Source organism: Cyprinus carpio, chromosome A12 (assembly GCF_018340385.1).
Source record: "Cyprinus carpio isolate SPL01 chromosome A12, ASM1834038v1, whole genome shotgun sequence".
Taxonomy (NCBI): Eukaryota; Metazoa; Chordata; class Actinopteri; order Cypriniformes; family Cyprinidae; genus Cyprinus; species Cyprinus carpio.
The window spans coordinates 17,832,249-17,854,380 of record NC_056583.1 but is presented as its reverse complement, the minus strand read 5'-3'; the positions used below and the strand labels follow the sequence as shown (position 1 = coordinate 17,854,380).

Below are 22,132 nucleotides of genomic sequence, written 5' to 3'. Positions count from 1 at the left end.
CTGACTATAGTTAAGACCATTTTAAGTAAATTAAAAGGTTAAAGGGTCAAAAATCTTTTAAAGACTGAACCATAAAGTGACAGTTGTTCAAGTACCTTGTTGTACTCAATCCCAGTGAACTGCTGGATAAAAGCACACAGAGCTTCAGTCTCAGCCTCGGACTCTTTTCCAGGGGTCAGTTTGGCTCTGTAACTCTGTCAAAGAAAAAACAAAAATGATGACCATGTGACCTGGCGCACCAAATATTTCTGTTTTGTGTGCTTTGTGAGCTCTTTTATGGCACCTGTGTATAAGCTGCCACGTAAGAGTGCGAGCCGTCAAACAGGAAGAGGTATTCCACTGGGCATTTGGCTGCCTGCAGCTGTGAGCACATCTCAAAAGCCACACATGCACCGAACGAGTAACCAGCGATGCGATACGGCCCCTCTGGCTGCACCTGCCTCACGCACTCCACGTAATAAGCGGCAAGACTCTGGATACTGTCTAGAGGAGCGGCTGCAGATGGAAAAAACACATAAAACAGGAAAAAAAAAGAAACAGGACTGAATTTTAGCAAATAAAATAAATAAAATAATCATTAAACAATCGCATTTCAAACAAATATTACTGATAAAGTATTTAAAACCATATAAATGGCAAAAACTTCAGTAATATCACATATAGTAATTTTTAATTAGATATTTAGAAAGTATATATATATATATATATATATCTATATATATATATATATATATATATATATATATATATATATATATATATATATATATATATATATACACACACACATATACGCACACAGTATAAATTTCCACCTAACCACTCTGAAAATAAAATGAAGTTAAATTTAAATCAAATAAGTCATGTTGAGTGAGTAAACTGCTTTTCACCCAAGTGTAACAGTGAAAAGTGATCCTTGATCTTGTGTTTGTACCTTTGGTGCACTGCAGGCCGTAGCATGGCACACTAAGCTTGCTTGTGAGAGTGCGGAAGGCAGCAATAGAGCCCTCAATGGGGTGAACAAGGAATAAGGGCCTTTCGGCACTCTGGACCTCATTCAGTGGGGCCACCGTGGGGGTCATCTGGGTTCACCAGCATCCGGCTCAGATCTGACTCCAGCAGAACTTGAGCACCAGATCGCTTTGCAGGAGCAGCTCGGGACTCTGAGAGAAACAGAATAAGAGAGATTTAATATACTGTATTAATGCATTATTCTCCAAATAATGCAGTGTTTCTTACAAAAAACATGAAATTAGACCTCCTGAATTTATTTTCTGAATTTCTTTTAGCAACTTCCCATAGCTTATTCAAGATACTGTGAATAACAAAATATGTTTATGGAAAAAAAAAAACATAAGGGTATCGATACTGGCATTGACACGATTCACATGCTCACCCTCTTTTCCTCCTGATTGGCTGGAAAGCTCCCGTAGCTTATTAATGGTTAGCTGTCGGATTTCCCTCATTGCCATGACAATGTCGTAGTCCCTCTCCAGTGTCTGCCTAACCTCAACACCCATCAGCGAATCGAGACCCAGATCAGCCAATGAGGCATCGGCATTCAGACTGTTCACATCACGCACACCTGAACAGAAGAGGTGACACGGTAACTTCAAAAAGCATGAAAAAAAGTATAGCTTATCAGTCGCTTGAATATTTCAAGTCTGAGCTTTTCCCCCAGAATATGAGCCACAGCCTCCACCAGGTCCCTCTGTCCACTTCCTTCTCCTTTAGCGACCACCACTTTCTCCGCCAACACAAAGCTGGACATTACAGGCCTCCGCTGGCACAGGAACCTATCCAGGACTTCCAAACAGGAAGACATGCGTTGGGGCAACGTACCACCAATCACTGCATCATTGCCACCCATGGTCTCCAAGACAACACCCACATCTCCAATGGCACCCCACTGGATGGCCAGGCCCGGCAGGCTGTCATGGCGGCGCTGCTCACACACTCGCTCCATGGTGGAGTTGGCGAAGCCGTAGTTGCTCTGGCCAGCGTTACCACGGCCACAGCTGACCGATGAGAACACCACAAAGTGCTGAAGTTCTGGGCACTTCTGCCTAGTCACACTGTGGAAAAGGAGTCATTTATCAAAATTCGTGAACGGCTGAAGAAAGAAGATATTCAATCAAACCATTCCCTACCTGTCAAGATGAATGGTTCCATCGTATTTGGGTCTGTTGACATCAATGAAGTGCTGTGGGGTCAGATTCTCCAGCATGCCGTCTTTAAGGACCTAGATGATAGAGAGAAATATCAGTTATGTATTTGTTCTTCCTTTGACTACAAAGGAAAATGAACTGAAAGCAACAACTGAACATTACCATGGCAAGGTGGAAGATGCCACCAACTGGACCCAAGCGGCAGGCCTCGGTGATGAGACGCTCCGTCCCTGCCATGGAGCTGACATCACTAGTGGACACAAGAACCTGAATGCCCATGGCCTGCCACTCTCGAATACGCTTGGCTTGATAACCTGTCGAGACACCAAACGTTTTAGTGTGTTGCCCTGACCAACATCAGTGTTATTTTAGTATTATTTATATACTATTTTAGTATTTATTAATATTTTTGAATTAGAACATAACCTGATGTGTCATAGGCTTCTGCATTTTTATATATTTCAATTTTATTTCTATTTTAGTTTTACTCATTTTAGTATTTCAACTTAAACTTATTTTATTTCAATTAGTTGCCATGGGAACAGTTGTAATATTAATTTAATTTAATTTAAATAAGTTATTTAAATTTTTAATCTAATATTTATATTTTATTTGATTTCATATTTAATGTAAATTTAATATTTTTATTTTATTTTATTATTTTATTTTTTACTTTTCTATTTAGCTTTAATTTTAGCTACTTTTCTATTTAGCTATTATTTCTTATATATTTAAGTTTAGTCATTTTAGTACTTCAACTTATATTATTTGAGTTAATTGCAAAGACAATGTTTTACATTTTCAAAATGTTCAAGTATAAGTTTTTCTATCTAATTTTTATATTTTATTTCAGTTTTATTTCAATTAATGAAAATGAAAATTAATTTTTAACAGCATTTGTTTTAGTAATTTATGTGCTTTTGTAATTTTTATACATTTTTTGATGTTTTAATATTTATATTTTAGCTTTATTTTAAACTTATTACTGCTTAGGAAACTAACTGAAATAAATCAAATATAAATATTACATAAATAAGATTTAAATATAACTTCCGTTTTATTTAAATTAGTTTTGTTTTAGTTAAAAACAACACTTGACATGAAAACTGATCAAAATCTAGCGCATATTTACCGTTGCGGATGCCAGAACGTGACGTCAGCACCAGCTTATGAGCACCTCTCTCAGTAAGCCACTGGGCCAACTCCAACCCGAAACCACCCAAGCCTCCAGTGATGATGTACGAGAGAGAGGCAGGGAAGAAGGTACGGCAGATAGCGGGAATAGAAAGAGAAGACACTGTAGGAACAGTGGTGCTTTTCTCCTCTGAACGTACCTGAGAGGTGAAAGGAGAGACAAGCAATTTGTAAAGTATAAGAAATTGGTGATCTAAGAACATTTTTAGACAGGTTTATTAAAATTAACTACCTAGGTTCTTACCTGCAGCAGGACTTTGCCGATGTGTTTGCCCTGAGCCATGTAACGGAAGGCGTCCTCCACCTGGTTCCTCTCAAAGACAGTGGTACGTAATGGCTGAACTACACCACCAGCGATTCCCTTCTTCAGAAGCTCAGATACCTCCTCCCATTCCCTGTTCCCCTCCTCAAACAAAGCATCCAGCAGGATGCCGTGGAAGGCCACGTTCTTCAGGAACAGAGCCATACCTGAATCAAGAACGATTGGACAATTACATTTAATACGTGAAAGTGTAAAAGTAGAGAATAATAGATCTAAGATGATTGTTGATGGATTCAGGAATTGCTGTACATCTGGGACGCACCTAGTGGTGTGTTGTTGGAAAGGTCATATTTGCCGATCTCCAGGAAACGACCATGTCTGGCCAAACAACGCAAGCTGGCCTGCAGCTTCTCTTCAGCAAGGGAGTTTAATACCAAATCAACTCCTGAAAAAACACGCATACATATGGTGGTTTAATACACCAATCCACAGCAATATTAGATGCAATGTTGCCATCTATTCAGAGTCACTGCAATATACTCTATTCACCTTTGCCGTGAGTTTGGAGCATTACATGCTGTTCAAATGAGGCGTCTCTAGAATTAGCAAAAGATTCTGCCGTAAGCTGAGGAAATCTTTCTTGCAGGTACGCCTTCTTCTCTCCAGAGCCTGTATCAAAACAAGATACACGTCAGTAGTGTTCACAGTTGCTTTAGTCATAGCTTTTTTCTTTTGACAAATAGTAAGGTTTTTAATCAACTAGTCGCCTCTTGATATTTCAGGCTACCCTGGCATCATTTGTGGTCACAGTAAAGTGTGTCCACACTGCTTGCAAGTTTACCTTATCTATGTAGCATGCACAAAAAAAAGACAGTGACAGTCAAATCGTGTCATTGGACAATTACTGATTAAATGTCACTGTTTCAGTCAATAATTTTGGCCTTTCAAAAATATTTCAATTGAAACAGAAAATTTATGATTTCTGCTGTTCGGCCTTTAGCAATATCACACATTAAAGGAATGGTAAAAAAAAAAAAAAAAAAAAAAATAAAAAAAAAAAGTATAAGAGCTGCATTGTAAGAAAAAAAAAAAAAAAAAAGTGTGTGTCACTTACCCACAGTTGTGAAGACTCTGCAGCGCATACTAAGTGCAATAGCAATAGCGGCCTGTCCAACCCCTCCAGAGCCTGAATGGATCAGCACACTTTCACCAGGCCTCAGCCGCCCTCGCACCACTAGGGAATAATAGGCGGTGGCGTACACCACAGGAATAGAGGCAGCCTGCTCCAGTGTCCTGCACATAAACACAGCTTCGCTTAGCACTGAGAGTTTTGGAGGAAGACGTCTCATTCAGATTCAGAGGTGCTGAGGTTCTCACCAGCTAGATGGAACATCCCAAAGGAAACGCTTGTCTGCATCCACACATGTGGCCAGACCTTTAGCTGGCAGCAAACCCATTACACGTCGCCCACTGGGGTCTCGCCCTGAAAACTCCATTCCCAGCATGCACTGCTGCAGCGCTATGTCTCCTGCATGGACAAAACGAGAAGTCTTTTTATAGGATAAGCTAGCATGCAAGATTTCACTTACAGTCAAAAACAGGCTGGGGTACAAACCAGGGATGGCATCTGGAGGCAGTTTGCCGGTGGCCAGCATGATGTCTCTGAAGTTGAGGGAGGAGTAGTAAACACGGCAGAGCTGCACGTTGGGATTGGAAGGGACAAAATGACACAGCGGGGAAGCAATCCATCGCAGCGATGAGAGATCACCGCGAGTCAGTACATTCACGTACGCCTGCTCTGTCAACTCCTCACTAAGATCTAAACATGAATGCACAGAACAGAAGATGATCACAACATGCTCAAAAGACTCTAATCAGAGTTATAATCTGAAGATGTATTCACATTGACAACCATTAAATCAAATTCGCCAAGTTAGTGTACAGTTGCTAATATGCTACTACTATACCAATGGATCATGTGAGCTTCACTGTCTGCAATCCCACTAGTTGCTGTACATTTGCGTAAAGTTGACTGCTCAGTGTTGTTGCAATTATTATTATGAAATAATCAATACTTTAACCTTTAATAATCTTTTTACATCACATCAATGATATGCCACTGAAAGTCTTAAATGACTTTCTATTTCACCTTGTGTTAACAACTGGTGTCTAAAAATCCCCCACTGTCCATCACGGTACACGTTCATGACCAGATCCTTCTTTAGTAATGTCTTCATCTCTTTTTGGGTAGGAACAAGGGAGGGGACTTCAGCACCCTTACTTAGATTAGAAACAAATGCACACCTATTGGGGAGGAGAAAAACACAATGTGCATGAATATTACATTTACATCTATACTAAAAAACAGTCAATATCTAACAACTGCATAATTGTAACATCAAAAATATAATGACATAACAGTACAGTAGCATATATGTGGAACACTATTGCACAGGAATTGGACGGACCGTATACGATTGCCTCCAGGCTCCTGCCTGAGGCAGTTCACCATTCCCACCACTCCATTATGACCGTTAGTGGCAATGAGCCAGACTGGGATATCAGATGACTCGGCTAAAGTGCTCTAACAAGAAAAAAGAAGACAGAAAGGGTTATGCATTAGGATTCATTTAACGAGTCTGCTGTTTGGTTTAAGCATGTTGCTACAGATTTGCCAAGTGTTATTTGTGGCCTTGGCAACACCATTAATGAGTTTGTATAATTAAAAGTCAGATGAAACTGAATTAATGACAGACATTTTTCCTGTATTTTGATATAAATCCAAGTGTAACTTAAGCAAATCTATTGGTTGTTGATTGGATTTTGAGATGTGGGTGTTTTGCACAAAATGAACGCAAGCTTGCAGTCAATAGTGGAGGCGCAGGGTTTAAGAGGACTAAATGATTGGAGAAGTTTTGCATATGTTACCAGAGAGAAGGCTTTCATTTTCACCAGAAGAACAAGTTGCAACATTTTTACATGATTAAACATTATGAGCTCACATTTAAAGAAAAAAAAAAAGGGTTCATGCTGACTTTAATAATCACCTTTAGATTCTCCACCCATTTGTAGTCAGTAGGATCTACAAAAATAAGGATAGGTTGATCCTGAGGGGACTGTCGGTGCCGGTGGCAGAGGAAGAGAGCAGAGCCGTAGTAGGACTTTCTCAGCATGACCACATTTAAAGAGGCCTTTTGGAGGAGCTCCTCCCATTCAGTCTGAAATCAAAAAACAATTCTGTTTAGGACCCAACACATTGCAATGGGCCAGACAAAACAAAATTAAAGAACAGACAAAACAATGCCAACTTATTTAAATACAACATTGTCACTTTCATGTATGTTGTGGATCTGACAGATTTAGCACTTTGAGTTTTTAAGCACACACCTGTGTCAACAAACCCTCCTGGTTGTTTTGAGATGTGAGGAAGGCTACCGTCTCTCCCAGAGTGTCTCCTCTCAGAAGGGTGTGGATCAAAACAAAACCGCCTTCTCTCGCAGCTGAAGTCAGGTTCTCTATCAGAAGTGCAGGGTTGGCCATGTGCCCTGTTGCACAGTTACACACAACCAGGTCAGCCCCATCCAGACCACCTGTTGCTGGGCCCTGAAGAGGGTCCCACTGAGCAGATGAGATGCCCTGCTCTTCCAAGGAGCTCTGGTGTGCAGAAAGCTTTTCAATGGAGACGTCTGAAACAGTGTAGTCGAGACGCAACATCGGCTGGATATTGAGGAGACCAACAGTTCGAGAAAACACACGACCGTCGGCGGCTAGAGCCTGAAGAAGAAGAATACATGTTGAGAATTTCAACCAGGTCATCCACTTCTGCCTATATTCATCCTAAATAATCAATTAACCATACCTCCACAACTTTGAGTTTTCCAGGAGTGCTGTTCTCAAGGGCCGTGTCCAAGCAGTGACGTAGCGCCTGGGAGTCAAGCAGGCCATTGAGCAGAGGGTCCTGCAGCAGACAGTCTCTCTCCTTCTCTACCGTCTGTTCCAGCTCAGAGCGCAGGTTTCCGTTCAGTTCCAGTCCGCACAGCACAGAGAGCAACCGCAACAGGCCTTTCTCTGCCTCCGCTCCAATCAGCTGGCCCTCAGCCGCACCTTCTAACCCAGGGATGGAGATCTTCACTCCCTGATTGGCCAACTTCCTCTGCAGACGCTGTACTAGACCTGGACATAAAACATGGGAACCAAACATTTTAGGTCCATCTAATTATAATAATACTATAAATGTAAAATTGATCAAGTGACAATTTTTTTCGTAATATATAAATAACAAATGCTGTTCATTTGAACTCTACATTTATCAAAAATCATGAAAAAAAAAAAAATGTATCAAGAACTGTTTTCAACAATGATAATAATAAGAAATGTTTCTAGCAGCATATTAGAATGATTTCTGAAGGATCATGCGACACTGAAGACTGGAGTAATGGCTGCCGAAAGAATAAATTACATTCCACAATATGTTAAAACAGAAAACTGTTCTTTTAAATTGTAATATTTTACAAACTGATCAAATAAAAGCAGCCTTGGTGTGTATAAGAGACGTCTTTCAAAAGCACAAAAAAAAATAAAATAACTAATGCTGCAATTCTAAATAAAGTAAAAATCAGAACGTGCCTTTGCAATGTCTCAGTTGGTCTCCAAGTTTTTCATTGGTTCTCAGGCAATCTGAGTCCACATAGGGAACAAAGACAAACTCCTCCAAAGTGGGCGGAGTCTGCTGCTGTTGGCGACGGGGTGCTACAGTGGCATGAAGCCCACAGATCTGAACTCCTCCAGCTGTTATGTTGTCAAGGCAACGGTTGACATGAACGTCCACAGCTGAAGAGAAGAAATTTTGGTCAGATACGTTTCAAATTTGGTCAGGTTACATCAGACTTCAGCTAGTTGGTGTCTAATACCTTTCTGGCCATCTGCATACTCGTTTACCCTCTCCTCATGAAGTTTGGGGTCCACATACACAGAGCGTATGCGAGTGGGCAGTCTCAAGCTGCGACCAGGCAGTCCCACTACGATCATTTGCAGCATGGTGTCTAGAAACGTCACCCAGTTACCTGTCCAGTGAAGCTTTCCACAGTCACCTGAAAGAACCACAATACAAAGAGCTCAGGATTGGAGAAATCATGTTTTTGACCACAACAATCCGTATTAGCCAATATTATTTCCACAATTTAAGTTTAAGATGCATTTGATGGGAATTACCAGCATTGTTAGACTCCAGGATTCCCTGGAAAGTCTTGCCGTAGTCATATCCACGCAGACGCAGCTCTTTGTAGATGTCCCCGGCTTTCAAAAGCAGTTTAGAATCTTCCTTGTCTACAGCCATTGGTTTATTCAGCTCAGCATGGAAAGCATCAAGTCCAGCATCCTCCAAGACACTCACCTTACCTGAGACCACCAAGGATATCAGAGTGCGATCATGAGTCTCAAATATGATATTTGTCAATTTACAAATGTCCTGTTTTACTCAAAAATGTCTAAGTGCAAGCTGTTGACGATGATGTTACATATTGACTGGAAACTCACCACTGACGGCCAGATTTCCATTCTCTGACACCTCAAAACGGTTAGTGGCGGGCATGTGTCGCACCTCCAGCTGGACAGACCCTATGATGGCATGCACAAAACATTTGGTTAGCACTCAACCACATGCAATTACAAGAGTCATCACTGTGAGATACAATGTGACAACTGCAAGAAAATACTGAAGAATTCCAATCTTACAGTACAAAGAAAACAAATCTTTTACCTGTCTTGGGTAGGATGGTGGCTCTATGGATAGTGACGTCTTCAAATGTAACAGGTGTGTGCTCCATGACTGCACCAAGAGATCTCATCAGAGTCCTCCAGGCCAGAACCAGGTATCCTGTGGCTGGGTACAGCACCCGACCATCAATGCAGTGGCCAATCATGTAGTAATCAGGAGACTCTGGATTCATGTCTGCACAAAACATTCAAAAATAAGCATGATATGACAACAAAGATGGGAAAAACACTAATTTCAACTTCACAATTACCCACCGATATTGTACACAATGGCTGAGGTGGATCCCCCTGAGCCAGCAGGGAAGTCCTCCACCTTGGGCACGTCCCAGACCTGGGAATGATCCCACTGAATGTGAGGGGAGATGAGAGGGGTCCCCGTCGGAACAGGGTATTCAACAGCTGGATACAATTTATTACTGTCCACGTTAATTCTGCAAATGCAAGAGAGTGTGCATCAATTATTTAACACTGCAAATGCTGACAATTTCAGGTCGAAACAGCTAGGAAGTGAAGAGTATAAAAACCAACCCATTCATGTAGATCTTGCCCACATGAGAAAGGAAGAACTCCAGATTGTTGGCATGTCCTCTTTTCATTAGGGGAAGGATGGAGCAGGTAGGTTTCAGGCTCCGTTTCAGGATGGCCTGAAGATGATACAAGGGTACTTTAATAATAGAAATGGATCTACATGTGAATCTTCAAGATATGTATACGGGGTTTCGACTTTGATAAGTTGATTTATGTAATGCAAAATAATTTAAACAAATTAATAATAAAAAAAATTATAATAATAATTCCCTGTTACCTGCAGCAAAGCATGTGGAGCAATTTCTACAGCCACAGCATTATCTGGCACAAAGCTTAGTCCCTCCTGAAAGAGCACAGGGCTGACCAAGTTATTGACATGGTACTCTGCAGATGAGTAGAGTGCCAGTGGGCTCTCCCAGTCTGCCTGCGGGATGGACGTGCTGATCCAACGTGATGAACGAGGCCTTGGGTTCTTTATTACCTACAAGAACATGTACAGGAAGTCAGTGTCTGAGGTTTTGAGGTGCTAATGGCCACCAGAGGGCACTGTGGCACTGCAATGCCTCACTAAAACTCACCTTCTGCAGTGCAGACAGAAGGGCTGGAGCAATAGAGGCCATGTAATAGGAGTGGAAAGCCACACCGGCACTGCGCACTTCTTTGGCAAACACACCGCTCTCTTTCAGCTGGGCAACAAACTTGCTGACAGAGTCCTGCATAACCAAAAACTTACTGTTAGATACTAGTATGCATGCTTTAATTGTTTCAAAAATCCTATACATTTTCCATAACTGAATAAAAAAAAAAAAATGCAACTCATTCATTTAAATAAGTAATTTCCACAAAATATTTGGCAGCAACTAAATCAGCATATTAGATTGATTTCTGAAGGATCATGTGAAACTGAAGATGCTGAAAATGTAACTTTGCTATCATCAGAAAAAATTGCATTTTAAAATATATTAAAATTAATTAATTTTATTTCACAAGATTACTCTTTGTACTGTATTTTTAATTAAATAAATGTAGCCTTGATGAGCATGAGAGGCTTATTTCAAAAACATACACACACACTTTTATTGTTATTGTAGTTTTTTTTTAATACTGAAATTAAGGTGATTTTATTTCTTAGCGTGTATATACCTGAGGGCCTGAGATGGTCACTGTGTCCTCAGCATTGTGGCAAGCAGGAACGACACCCTGTGGACACTGTGCTTTGCATTCTTCCCACGTTAAGCCTGAGGGGGAAGATGATGGGAGGGTTGGTCAAAGGAACCTGTGGCAAGCTTGCTAAAAAATTTATAGCATTCATGGCTGAACAAAAGATTAGGCAAATCCCCCATGGTGGGGCGCTTTGCACTTTGCGTCTGATTAATGAAGTAAAACCTATGAAGGCATCTGCTGCTACACTAACCCACTGCAGCCATGCCACCCGGGGGCAGGTTGGCCTCTTTAATACAGCGTCCTCTCCAGTAAGCAGCTAGAATGGTCTCACTGTGGCTCAGGGAGCCGTCGGCATAACCACACGCTAGCTCTCCCACAGAGTGGCCCACGATCCCATCAGGCTGAAGACCCATCCTCTGCAACATGTCAATCTGGGCGACCTGGAAAATTGACAGGAGTGCATTCGGGAAGGTGAAAGAGAGCTAGCCATGGAAATATCTACTATCAAACATTCAGTTATTTTGTCTCATAACTGATTGTGATGTGACAAGTTTGAATATGCAAGTGTTCCAGTTTCACAGGAAAAAGCGGTTTGTTTGAGCAGAAAGTCAGTCTCACAGGTCTGAACATGCAGGTTAGGTACATATCGACAGAACTGTCATTTTTGGATCTCTTTATGAGACAGACGGAGCAACTGTTGAAATCATGACTGCGTGCCACTGTATTGCAACATTTGGCAGGCCTACTGTATATCAGCTCCAAAGTTGACAGGGGTCATTTTTTCATTGAGAAACTATGCTGATCTCAATCCTGCTCCAGTCACACTGGCACTGTACATTGTAACCTGAGGGAGACTGACCTGGATGGCTGCAAGTCCAACAAATGCGTGCACAGTGTCTTCAAAAGTGCTCTCATCAGCATCCATGAGCAAACGAGACACACACAACCCAGTGTGCTTTAGAGCCACATCGGAGCGCAGGATCGACTCCCGGAATTCTGGCAGCTGCATCAGGGTACGGCCCATTCCAGCCCACTGTGTGCCCATACCTGTCAGGAGACAGATACGAACAAAGACAGGAGACAGAAATAAAAATCCAGCCAATGTCATCATGTGTAGAGACTTTCCATTATGGTGACTGACATGCTCTGAATCACAACCTTAAAATAGGGATATATCAGTTAATTTCCTGTATTGTTTATTTAATAAAAAAAATTAACATGTATATATTTTGCATACAATAACATATACATTGTATACAATAAGTTTCCACAAAAATATAAAAAATATTAAGCATCAACACTGTTAATAAGAAGAAATGTTATTTGTGCACCAAATTAGCATATTAGAATGATTTCTGAAGGATCATGTTGACACTGAAGACTGGAGCAATGGCTACTGAAAATTCAGCTTTGTCATCACAGAAATACATTTTAAAATGTATTAAAATAGAAAACGGTTATTGTAAATATAATATTGCACAATATTATCCTTTTACTGTAATTTTGCAGCCTTTAAGAGCATAACATATTTCTGACCTGAATGGTAGTGTATATATAATATCCAATATTTTTATTAATATAAAAATGTAATTAATTGTGATTTTTTTTTTTAAAAACCTACCATTACCATAATCTGTTTATTTTTGCTGCAGTGCCTTTAATAAATGCTCCTATTGCATGTAAAATGAGCAATAAAATGCTTTGATCCGCTTACAAGCATTCCCTCATTTTACTTTTATTGTTCTTTTTGCATTTAGGACTAATAGTATCTAATAGTACCAGCTTTCTTGTTTTTATTTCACCATGACAGCATCAGAAAACAGTTTTTCAGCTGGGTTTCAATAAAAGTATGTATTTTATGGTACACCAAGCTCTTTTAGCATAAAAGGTTGAGGGAAATAAGATTTGTTCACCATGAAAAATAAATGCCCCCTCACCTGAACAAATGTACCAGAGCGGTCTGGGTGTGGGCTGGGCTTGCTGAACCTCTGTAAGCTCTCCCTGTGCTCCGATCAGTGCATAGCCCCTGTACGGCATGCCTGCCGTTGGAACTCCAGACACATCATTCAGAAGAGACAGGTAGCTTGGGTTATCCTTATGCTGCTGGGCGTTGTTGAGGAGGGCAGTGACCGCCTCCTCGGTGCGACCAGAGGCCTGCAGAAGTCTGGGGACTGAAGGTTGTACAGACTGAGCCAGTGTTTTTTTATCATGTGGACGTAGGATAATATGGACATTTGAGCCTCCGAAGCCAAATGAGTTGATGCCCACGATGCCACCACGGACAGGTATGGGCTCCGACACCACACGCACCCGGCCGTCTGTCAGAGCAGGAATGTCAGGGTTTGGATCGTGGAAATGGATGTTGGGAGCCCAGACGCCATGTTCCAGAGACAAAACCACCTGGTCGCATGCAATATAAGTTACTTGAGTTACTTCACATTTTTGATGTGGGATTTATCATTCAGATTTTTAAAGAAAATCAGTTTATCTACCTTGGCAAGAGCTGCCAATCCAGAGGCAGGCTCTGGGTGTCCCATGTTGGATTTGGTTGAGCCAATCAGAAGAGGATCCCTCTGTGCCTGACAGAATACACTCACAATGCCATTCACTTCCTGAGGATCCCCAACCTGTAAAAGCAGAGTTATTTTCAATATACACATAACAAGCCGAAAAACTTTTGCTCAATCACTGCATTCACATACACAAGGATATGATGTATATTTAAGTTATATTTAATGTTTTACATTAAAAAAAAAAAAAAAAATGAAATTTAAAACTTTTTTTTTAACCACCATTCCCACCAATTGATTTTTGGGGTTGCAAACCTTTAAGAAATGTCCCATTTGCACGTGAAAGGCACTAATTTTGCTTTTTTATTATTATTTAGTATTTTACTGTTTATTGTATTATTGTAGTATTTTTTAATTATTCGATATTTAATATTAATTTCATTATTTATTTATTGTAATACAGACCTTAATTGGAAAATGTTGTGCATGTAATCATGGCCATTATAAATCCGACACATATCAAACCCATTCTTATTTCCAAAGCAAATCTCTTTTTTTTATGTATGCATGTGTGTTTTGTATGTAATTTCACAGAGACTGACCTTAGTACCGGTGCCGTGGGCCTCGATGTACTCCACCTGCCCAGGTGATATGTTGGCCTCCTGGTAAAGGGAACGGACCAGGCGCTGCTGCATCTCACCTGATGGGAATGTCACCCCTGAGAAAAGAGGAGAAATACCACATTCCAGAATATGTGTAGATTTACACGTAGCAGTTCTAAAATATGCCTTTCTGGAATGCACATGTGAGCTACACCATGGATTCTTCTGTACTCAATGTAGCAGCACAGGACGCACAACAGGAACTATAGGGGTCTGATATCAAACGTATGCCAGAGATTTTAAAAACCTTCAACCCTCACAATCAGCCAAGTGTCATGTTTAAAAACACTGGCGTGTAAAGTGTGGCAGGAGGCACTGGGGGAAAGGCCAGCATCTACGACACGTATAACGCCAGCATTCACAGTAATGCCAGGCTTCCAGCAAGTAAGCAGGTATTAACTGAGCTGATGTCACTCATGCTGGAGGATTTGAGACAGATTTGATGTTTGTGGGTGGGAGGGATGGGTTTACCTTGCTCTTTGTATCCGTCTGTGTTATTGCCTGTGTTGAGAACAGTGGCGTAGATTCTCTTGGCCATTGACTTCTTGGTCAAGAGTACTGCGACGGCAGCCTCTGAGCGACAATAGCCATTTCCTAGAGGGTAAAACAATAAAACTTTGTGCAGTACAAAATTCTTTCCCAATTTATGGAATACTACTTGAGTACAGTATTTAGCAAATCGCATAGCGTTGGGTATTATATCAAAAATGCAATGTGCTCAACTCAGGGTTATTATAGTTAACTAAAACTAAAATTAAAACCAAAAAAAAAAAAACCTTTTTGTTATTTTAGTTAACATTCCTTATTTCAACTTGATGAAATAACTAAAATAAAAAAAATGTTTATATATATATATATATACTAAAACTAAACTAAAAATTGACAAATACATCAAAATTACCAAAACTTTAACTACAGTTAAAGTTAAATATGTTATTAGTGGACAGCACTTGCTAAATTGACCATGCAATTAGCATACTATGCTGCTTAAAATACTATTTATTCAGTATAAACACTTGGATGGCCATATTCTTAAAAATATTATGCAATGATTGATGCTAATAGAACCAGATTCCTTTAATGTCTTTCTGAGAAAAGCTGTAGACGTAACAGTGATATACGTCATCTCACCTGAGGCATCAAATGACTTGCATGCTCCTTCAGGACTGAGCATGCCCAGTTTCATAAACTGCACTGAGGTGTTGGGCTTGAGCAGCAGGTTGACTCCGCCCACAAGTGCTGCATCACATTGGCCGTGGCGAATAGCATTGAAGGCATTCTCCAGAGCCAGTAGACTAGATGAGCATGCTGTGTCAATGGCTGTACTCGGACCTGAATGTTCATTGTACATCAAACGCAACAGTAAGTGGCTGAACACATTAACAATTCTTGCATAAAGGGATTTAAATAATCCATCTCAACTGGTTGCATCAGTCTAATGTGATAGTACGAGTCAAGTTACACCAGTGGAAGACGTGACTGTGTAATGAGTCACTTATTCAAATCACCTCAGACGACACATCACATCATACAGAAAGAATGAGGAACACAGTCTTTCAAAACAAAGGTTTTGACAACTCAATTCTGTCCTACAACGTGCATGAGCAGTGAGTCAGTAATTAAACTTGTAATGTTTGCATACCATTGAAATCAAAGAAGTAAGACAAGCGGTTGGCAAACATGGCCCGCTGGCATCCTGTCATGCTGTATCCCAGCAGCTCTTCTGGGTCTTTACTGAAGGCCTCTCCTGCCTCTGAGCCACTTACTCCAATATAAACGCCAGTCTTGCTGCCACGCATAGACACCGGGTTTATGCCTAAAGGGGAAAAAAAAAATCAAAAGGTTTTATTTTCACAAAGTAAAAAAAAAAAAAACTAGGTTTAAAAAATGAAATAAAAAAGAAAATTCTGTTAACAAAATAGATTTGCTCAAGAAACAATTCTTATTATTATCAATGTTGAAAACAGTTGTGCTGCTTAATATTTTTGCGGACACTATGATTGACATTTTTCAAGATTTTTTGATGATTAGAAAGTTCAAAAGAACAGCATTTAAGAGAAATCTTTAACATTATAAATGTCTTACTCTCACTTCAATGCATCCTTACTGAATAAAATATAATAAAATAAAATGTTTTACATTGTTTTAGTGCATACCATGTAATACCACAAGACATCAACTACATTTCATATAGCAGCGCATGCCTGAAAATAACATTTACATTAATCCATTTGGTGGATGCATTTATCCAATATTTTTCAAGGGCATTAACTACCACAAAATACCTTATATTAATACCTATTATCTAAAAGGGGAGCTGAGACTAACCTCCATCGACGATGGCCTCGTACGATATCTCTAGCATGAGCCTCAGCTGTGGGTCCATGGTGTGGGCCTGTTTGGGATGCACACCAAAGAAGGCTGCATCAAATCTGTCGATTTCTTTTAGTTTTCCATTTCTTCGGGGAAGGCCATACAGACCTAGAATTTTAAAAAAGGAGGGAAAAAAAGGAATCAAAAGCGCACTCTACTCATCGCCCTAAGCCTGCTTGTGCTTTAGCACATGAATGAGAGTATTAGCTTGGTGCCAACAGAGAGAAGAGAGACGGGCCCTTCATAAGACCCAAAGCCAGACGGACAAGGAAAGGCACAGAACAGCAGCCAGGTAGGCAAGGAGACCAGCAGACGGAAGACACTACAAACCCCAGGGTGGTCTTACGGAAAGCATTATGATAAAAACCATATTATTTAAGTCTAACTGTTACTTAAAAGTTATTTAAAATGATATAAAAATTATTCAAAGTGATAAAGACATTCAAATATTATTAGTATACCTGGTTTCCACCGCCTGTCATCTTCTGTGACCATGTCCACTCCATTGAAAAGGTTCTGCCAAAATTCTTCCAAATTGTTTGACTCGGGAAGACGACCTGAAATTCCTGCTATAACAATATCCTCCATGTCTGGTTAGATTTTCTTTGATTCTAAGGGGGAAAAAAATAAAAGAAAGAAGCAGTCAGTGAACAGAAAACTTTGTGAAAACAGAGGGATTCTGTCAGCTTGATCTACACTGGCATTATCAAGAACTGTGTGAATGTGAGTGTGTCATTCATTTTAAATCAGCAATCTGTGAATTGTCAGATCTCGGGTCACCGAGTTGGTGCAAAACTGCGGATAGGCGGGAGAGTGTGCTGGGGGGGAATGGTTTGGAAAGCCTGACACTTTTGTTCCCCGTTTCAGGGTCAGAGCACTCAAAGCGACAGCATGGATGGGATTCCTGTTCATTCAATGCAACCAAGAAGCGCTGACAAATACAAAGTGTCCCTCTGTTCCACTTTCCTCAAAACACAAAGGAGGGTTCATTTTAATTTGGTGGACCAAAGAAACTTCATTAAATATGCCAAGAGAGAAATCAACTCATCTGACTGTACAGCATGCAATGTAGCAAAGCCATCTGATATCTTTATATCTTTACAAAGCAAACACAGTAACTAAAAATGAACCTCAACAAGTAAGAAAATTAACTTGAACAAGTTCATTTAATTTGTACAGAATAATTTACAGATGAAAAATTCTGAAAATATTACTATGCAGATAATCTGTTCAGCAGTCGTAATGTTTTTTTTTTTTTTTTTGTAATTTATGTGAAAAATATGATAGAGGGTAGCATGTAAAACAAGAAAACATGCTTCTATCGTAAATGTGCAATGAACAGCAAAAGCAGGATTTTCAAAGAGTAATAAATTTATTTATTTATATATATATATATTTTTTTTTAATTTAAAGGGGTCATATGATGCGATTTCAAGTTTTTCTTCTCTTTGGAGTGTTACAAGCTGTTTGTGAATAGATAAGATACCTAAAGTTGCAAAGACTAAAGTCTCAAACCCAAAGAGATATTCTTTATAAAAGTTCAGACTTTTCCACGCCCTCCTAAAACACCCCCACATGTGTACGTCACGATGTTGGAAGATTTGCATAATGTCGCCCAAATGTTCATGCAAAGAAAGAAGGTGTAACTAGAAGCCACCACCACCATGTCGTGGAGATGCTGTGTGTTTCGTTGTGAAATCGAAACTACTTTGTTTGGCCTTCCAAAAGAGGACACAACTAGAAATCAGTGGTTAAGCTGTATTTACATTTACAAATAGTAGAGTGTGTGTAGCGCACTTTATGGTGGACTGTTTCCTGAACCTACAATGTCGGCTGTTTTAACTCACAGTCTGTAAGTACGTTTTCATATTTAAAGAATTCGCCACTGACGATTCAAATGAGTTTGTTGTTTGTCGTTTCTCCGATCACAAATGCTGACATGGTTTTGTTTACGCGTCGTGATACGCAACGCAACGCATAAAAAGACAGTATAAGTCATTATAATCAGTAATTATGTCCCCACTGGATGCAACAAATGCCTCATATGGCATCACAGTATGGTAAGGGGCGTAAAATTTCTGTCATATGCTTGAGGTATTTGACCAATCACAACGCACTGAATAGCTTGCCAATCAGCGTACACTTCGCTTTTCAGAACGATGAGTTTTGTAAAAATCCATGCGTTTCAGAAAGGCAGAGCATAGAGGAGAAAAAATAATGCACAGTATGCGGAAAATAATGTGTTTTTTGAACCTTAAACCACATAAAAACATTTCATTACACCAAATACACAAAGTAATGTTCTTTTTTAGCAACGTCATATGACCCCTTTCATTTTTGTTTCTCAATCAAAGCTATCACATAAATATAATGCACATTGTATGGTTTACTTTCATGTGTATATATATATATATATATATATATATATATATATATATATATATATATATTAGGAATTAGGCTCTCTGTTGCCATAGTGACAACCGGAAGGAGTCCGGAAGAAGTCTTTGCCGGGAAGGTGCTCATATGCACCAGCTTGTCTGTGAACGTGCATGCGTATTAGTCAATTAAAGTATCATTTAATGCAACAGTACAATATAGACATGTCAAAAAGCAATCAATGAACTGAACACAACATAATGAAGCAGCTATACAGTAGATAGAACTACTGGCACCACAAAACAGCTAAATAGATTTTAGTGAACCAGACTACACCATCCTGGTTAGGATTACATTAGTACTAGGAGAAATTACTTTTCTGATTGCTTTACATTTAACTACAAATACAACAACATTATGCTTGGCAGAAGCAGATTGAGAAAATAAAGAGATTTCCGAATGGACTAATCTACCTGACCCAAATCCCAAGCAGCAGTTGAGTTAGTGATGTAGCGGACCGCTCCGATAAACAACTTCCCATGATGCAGTGCTATCATTAGCTGATGACACTATTATAGTCGTAAAGTCCTTAAAACATCAGCCACACTCTTGCTGCTTAGACCATAAATAAATACAATGAATTTGCAAAAATTCTTTGATAGATTAATGAAGATCATTTCTGCATTCTGAGTTTTATTAAATAAGAGAGAATATACGTTATGTGTGTTTTTTTTAACCTGTGTAAAACACACACCATTAGGAGCCCATATAAGAACACAATACAGTAAACTGAACATAATGGTTAATTAAATATATATTAAACACACACACACATATATACATAGATGACTAGGCTGCAACCCTGACAAGACAATGATGATGTACACTGTAATTGAAACTAGACTACAGGTCCTATGGATAGGCTGAAAAAAAACCCTGCCCTAAAAGCATCTCCAATTTGCTCATTTGTTATATCGACTGGTTACGTGCCAAACCTCGAGGAGGTTTCACAGAGTGACAAATTCCGCATTGACCTTACAATTCGTCCTGATACTTTTCCACATCTTAGCATATCACATTATTGTTAGGTGTAATATCTATTCCCTTCCTTTTCTGTGTATACACAAAAAGATTCAAAGCATAATACTCATAATACTACAAAAATGCCTCGTAGTGTAATCACACAGAAATAGCGCGAGATGCTGTCATCCCATGCTGCCTTTGCAGCCGCCATTCTGCCAACTAAACGTAACCAGCACTCTTGAACTAATGTGAGTGAACATTAGGTCAAGAGTGCTGGTTACGTTTATTCAGAAATGTGCAGTATTCTTCGGTTGAAAGCTACAGTCTATGGTTGAAATTAGTGATGGGAAGTTCGACTCATTTGGCGAATCGGTTCTTTTGAACAGGTCCAAAAAAGTGATTCTGCAATTCTTTTACGTCATGGCGTAATTACCCAACATCCTTATTCCATGCACCACGTTACAAACTAAATTCATTTACTTATCTTTGATTAAAAAAAAAAAAAAATGTTTTGCGTGTTTTAATAAAATGCTATATGCAGAGTTTTCCCCCTGCTGTCCAGCTATTAAAATACATTTTGCCTCATCAATAATATCCTCGATTCACTCTGAATGCTTTTGACTCTCAGTTCAAAGAGTCGGTGATTCACCTAAGATTCGTAGCTGTTTCGTGATTCACTGAAAAGACATGACTCACAAGAATAATTAATTTCTTTTGTATTATTATTTCCCCCCCCCCCGTGTCTCGATGTTGTATGTTATGCCTGAGATTCCACCTTTACTACGCCAGTCTACATCTGGTTAAACTAGAGATCCAGAACTGACACGATTAATAATACATGCACGCTTACCTGGATGTGGGTACAGTTTAACGCGGTGTTACACGCAGATCCTTTGGGATAGAGTTGACTTCTTTATTCCTCTAAATCTTTGTCGGCTCCCGGTACAGAATGGAGAGTTTCGTGTTCCCCCCCTTTGGCCAAGCCCTAGAAATTACTCTCGCCTTTCTGAGTCCTTGTGTCTGTTTCATTTAAATGTCTGAAATCCTCGATGGCCACGCCACATGGGCTGACAGTTTGGCTGTGAGGTGCAGTCCAATGAGAGAGGAGGCTGGGCTGTAGACGCAGCCAGTGATGGGCTGATTTCCTGCCGCCGCAGAGAAAAAAACTCCTATAAAGACCGGGTTACTAGAGTTCATCCCGGCATGATCACATGCACAGCAGCACACATTTCTGCTTTTACGGGTCTGTGCGAGCAAGTTCAAGTTCAAGTTGATCCGGGTCGTATGTCTGCGGTTTGGAAACAATGTGAAATTGGGTCAATTTAGCACGCAACACTGGATTTCTATTGAAACTCAGCACCGATATTTTATCTGTCATACTTGTTCATTACCTATATACAATTGAGTTGCTAGTGTTCCCTAAAGAAATCTTAATTAAATAGATTTCATCATCTCTTTTTAAAAGAATTTCAAAAAAATTTCAACGTCTAAATGGATTACCTTATACATTATATTCATAACAGAAAGGTATTCAAGTCATTTCTAATATAAATGAATACAATTTTTAATAAGCAGAGAGAATCAGTGTGTGTGTTTTTTTTTTTTTTGCATAACACAGAAGATAAATATTAATGCGCCATTTGGCTTTTTTATGCCAAAGGGTCCAATCTAAATAGAGCAGTCAAATATGCACACTATAAATTTGGGGTGGAAAAATACTGAGAACATTGTTTAAATTGATGTTCGTTTGATACACATTGTATTGATGTAACTTGGTTAGATGCAGAAGTAACAGCGCATGAAGGCAGCACACAGATTGTGTTGTAGCAGGTGTCTATTGGCGGCGCTGTGGAGCTCTGGAGACACGTGAGAGACACAGTGCATGAAAGTTTGACGGTTTCCAGTGGAAAGAGATTCACCAATCAGTGAGCGGAGGTGTGTAGAACCACCCAATCAGAATGAATGCAAGGGTGTTGCTAGGAGATAGGGTGATGTCAAGACAATGTTGTGGGAGGAGTGGAATCCTACACCTGCTGAGGCTGTGATGTCATCATGAGGGAGGGGCTGGACAGCGCAGGGTTACTGCGGTTTAAT

The 22,132-nt window shown here is 39.8% G+C and overlaps 1 protein-coding gene across 1 annotated transcript; it reads right to left on the bottom strand.

Annotated features, from left to right (window-relative positions):
* Positions 1-357: 357 nt before the first annotated feature.
* LOC109084667 (fatty acid synthase-like) lies at positions 358-21,238 on the bottom strand. Its single transcript, XM_042767930.1, has 39 exons — positions 20,889-21,238; positions 17,098-17,247; positions 16,592-16,744; positions 15,906-16,079; positions 15,395-15,595; positions 14,735-14,857; positions 14,204-14,319; positions 13,584-13,718; positions 13,029-13,491; positions 11,951-12,138; positions 11,342-11,531; positions 11,071-11,165; positions 10,506-10,640; positions 10,205-10,408; positions 9,928-10,043; positions 9,655-9,830; positions 9,383-9,574; positions 9,160-9,240; positions 8,836-9,021; positions 8,535-8,714; positions 8,251-8,454; positions 7,484-7,797; positions 7,012-7,398; positions 6,672-6,842; positions 6,093-6,208; positions 5,774-5,928; positions 5,240-5,443; positions 5,002-5,152; positions 4,739-4,917; positions 4,174-4,293; positions 3,947-4,069; positions 3,607-3,830; positions 3,301-3,502; positions 2,331-2,482; positions 2,151-2,242; positions 1,678-2,075; positions 1,397-1,585; positions 935-1,163; positions 358-495 (listed from the first exon to the last, which is right to left on the bottom strand). The coding sequence occupies exons 2-38, from the start codon at positions 17,222-17,224 to the stop codon at positions 1,054-1,056; spliced, it is 6,726 nt and encodes a 2,241-aa protein (XP_042623864.1). The 5' UTR covers positions 17,225-17,247; positions 20,889-21,238; the 3' UTR covers positions 358-495; positions 935-1,053.
* Between the last annotated feature and the right edge of the window lie 894 nt (positions 21,239-22,132).

Bases quoted from the DNA above. Each gene is read 5' to 3' on its own strand.
- LOC109084667 (XM_042767930.1), bottom strand. From the start codon at position 17,224: ATGGAGGATATTGTTATAGCAGGAATTTCAGGTCGTCTTCCCGAGTCA. The intron at 12,139-13,028 runs GTGAGGGGGCAT...GTCTCCTGACAG, and splicing joins GCTCTGGTACATTTGTTCAG to GTATGGGCACACAGTGGGCT. The intron at 9,241-9,382 runs GTAAAAGATTTG...ATGCCATCATAG, and splicing joins CACCATCCTACCCAAGACAG to GGTCTGTCCAGCTGGAGGTG.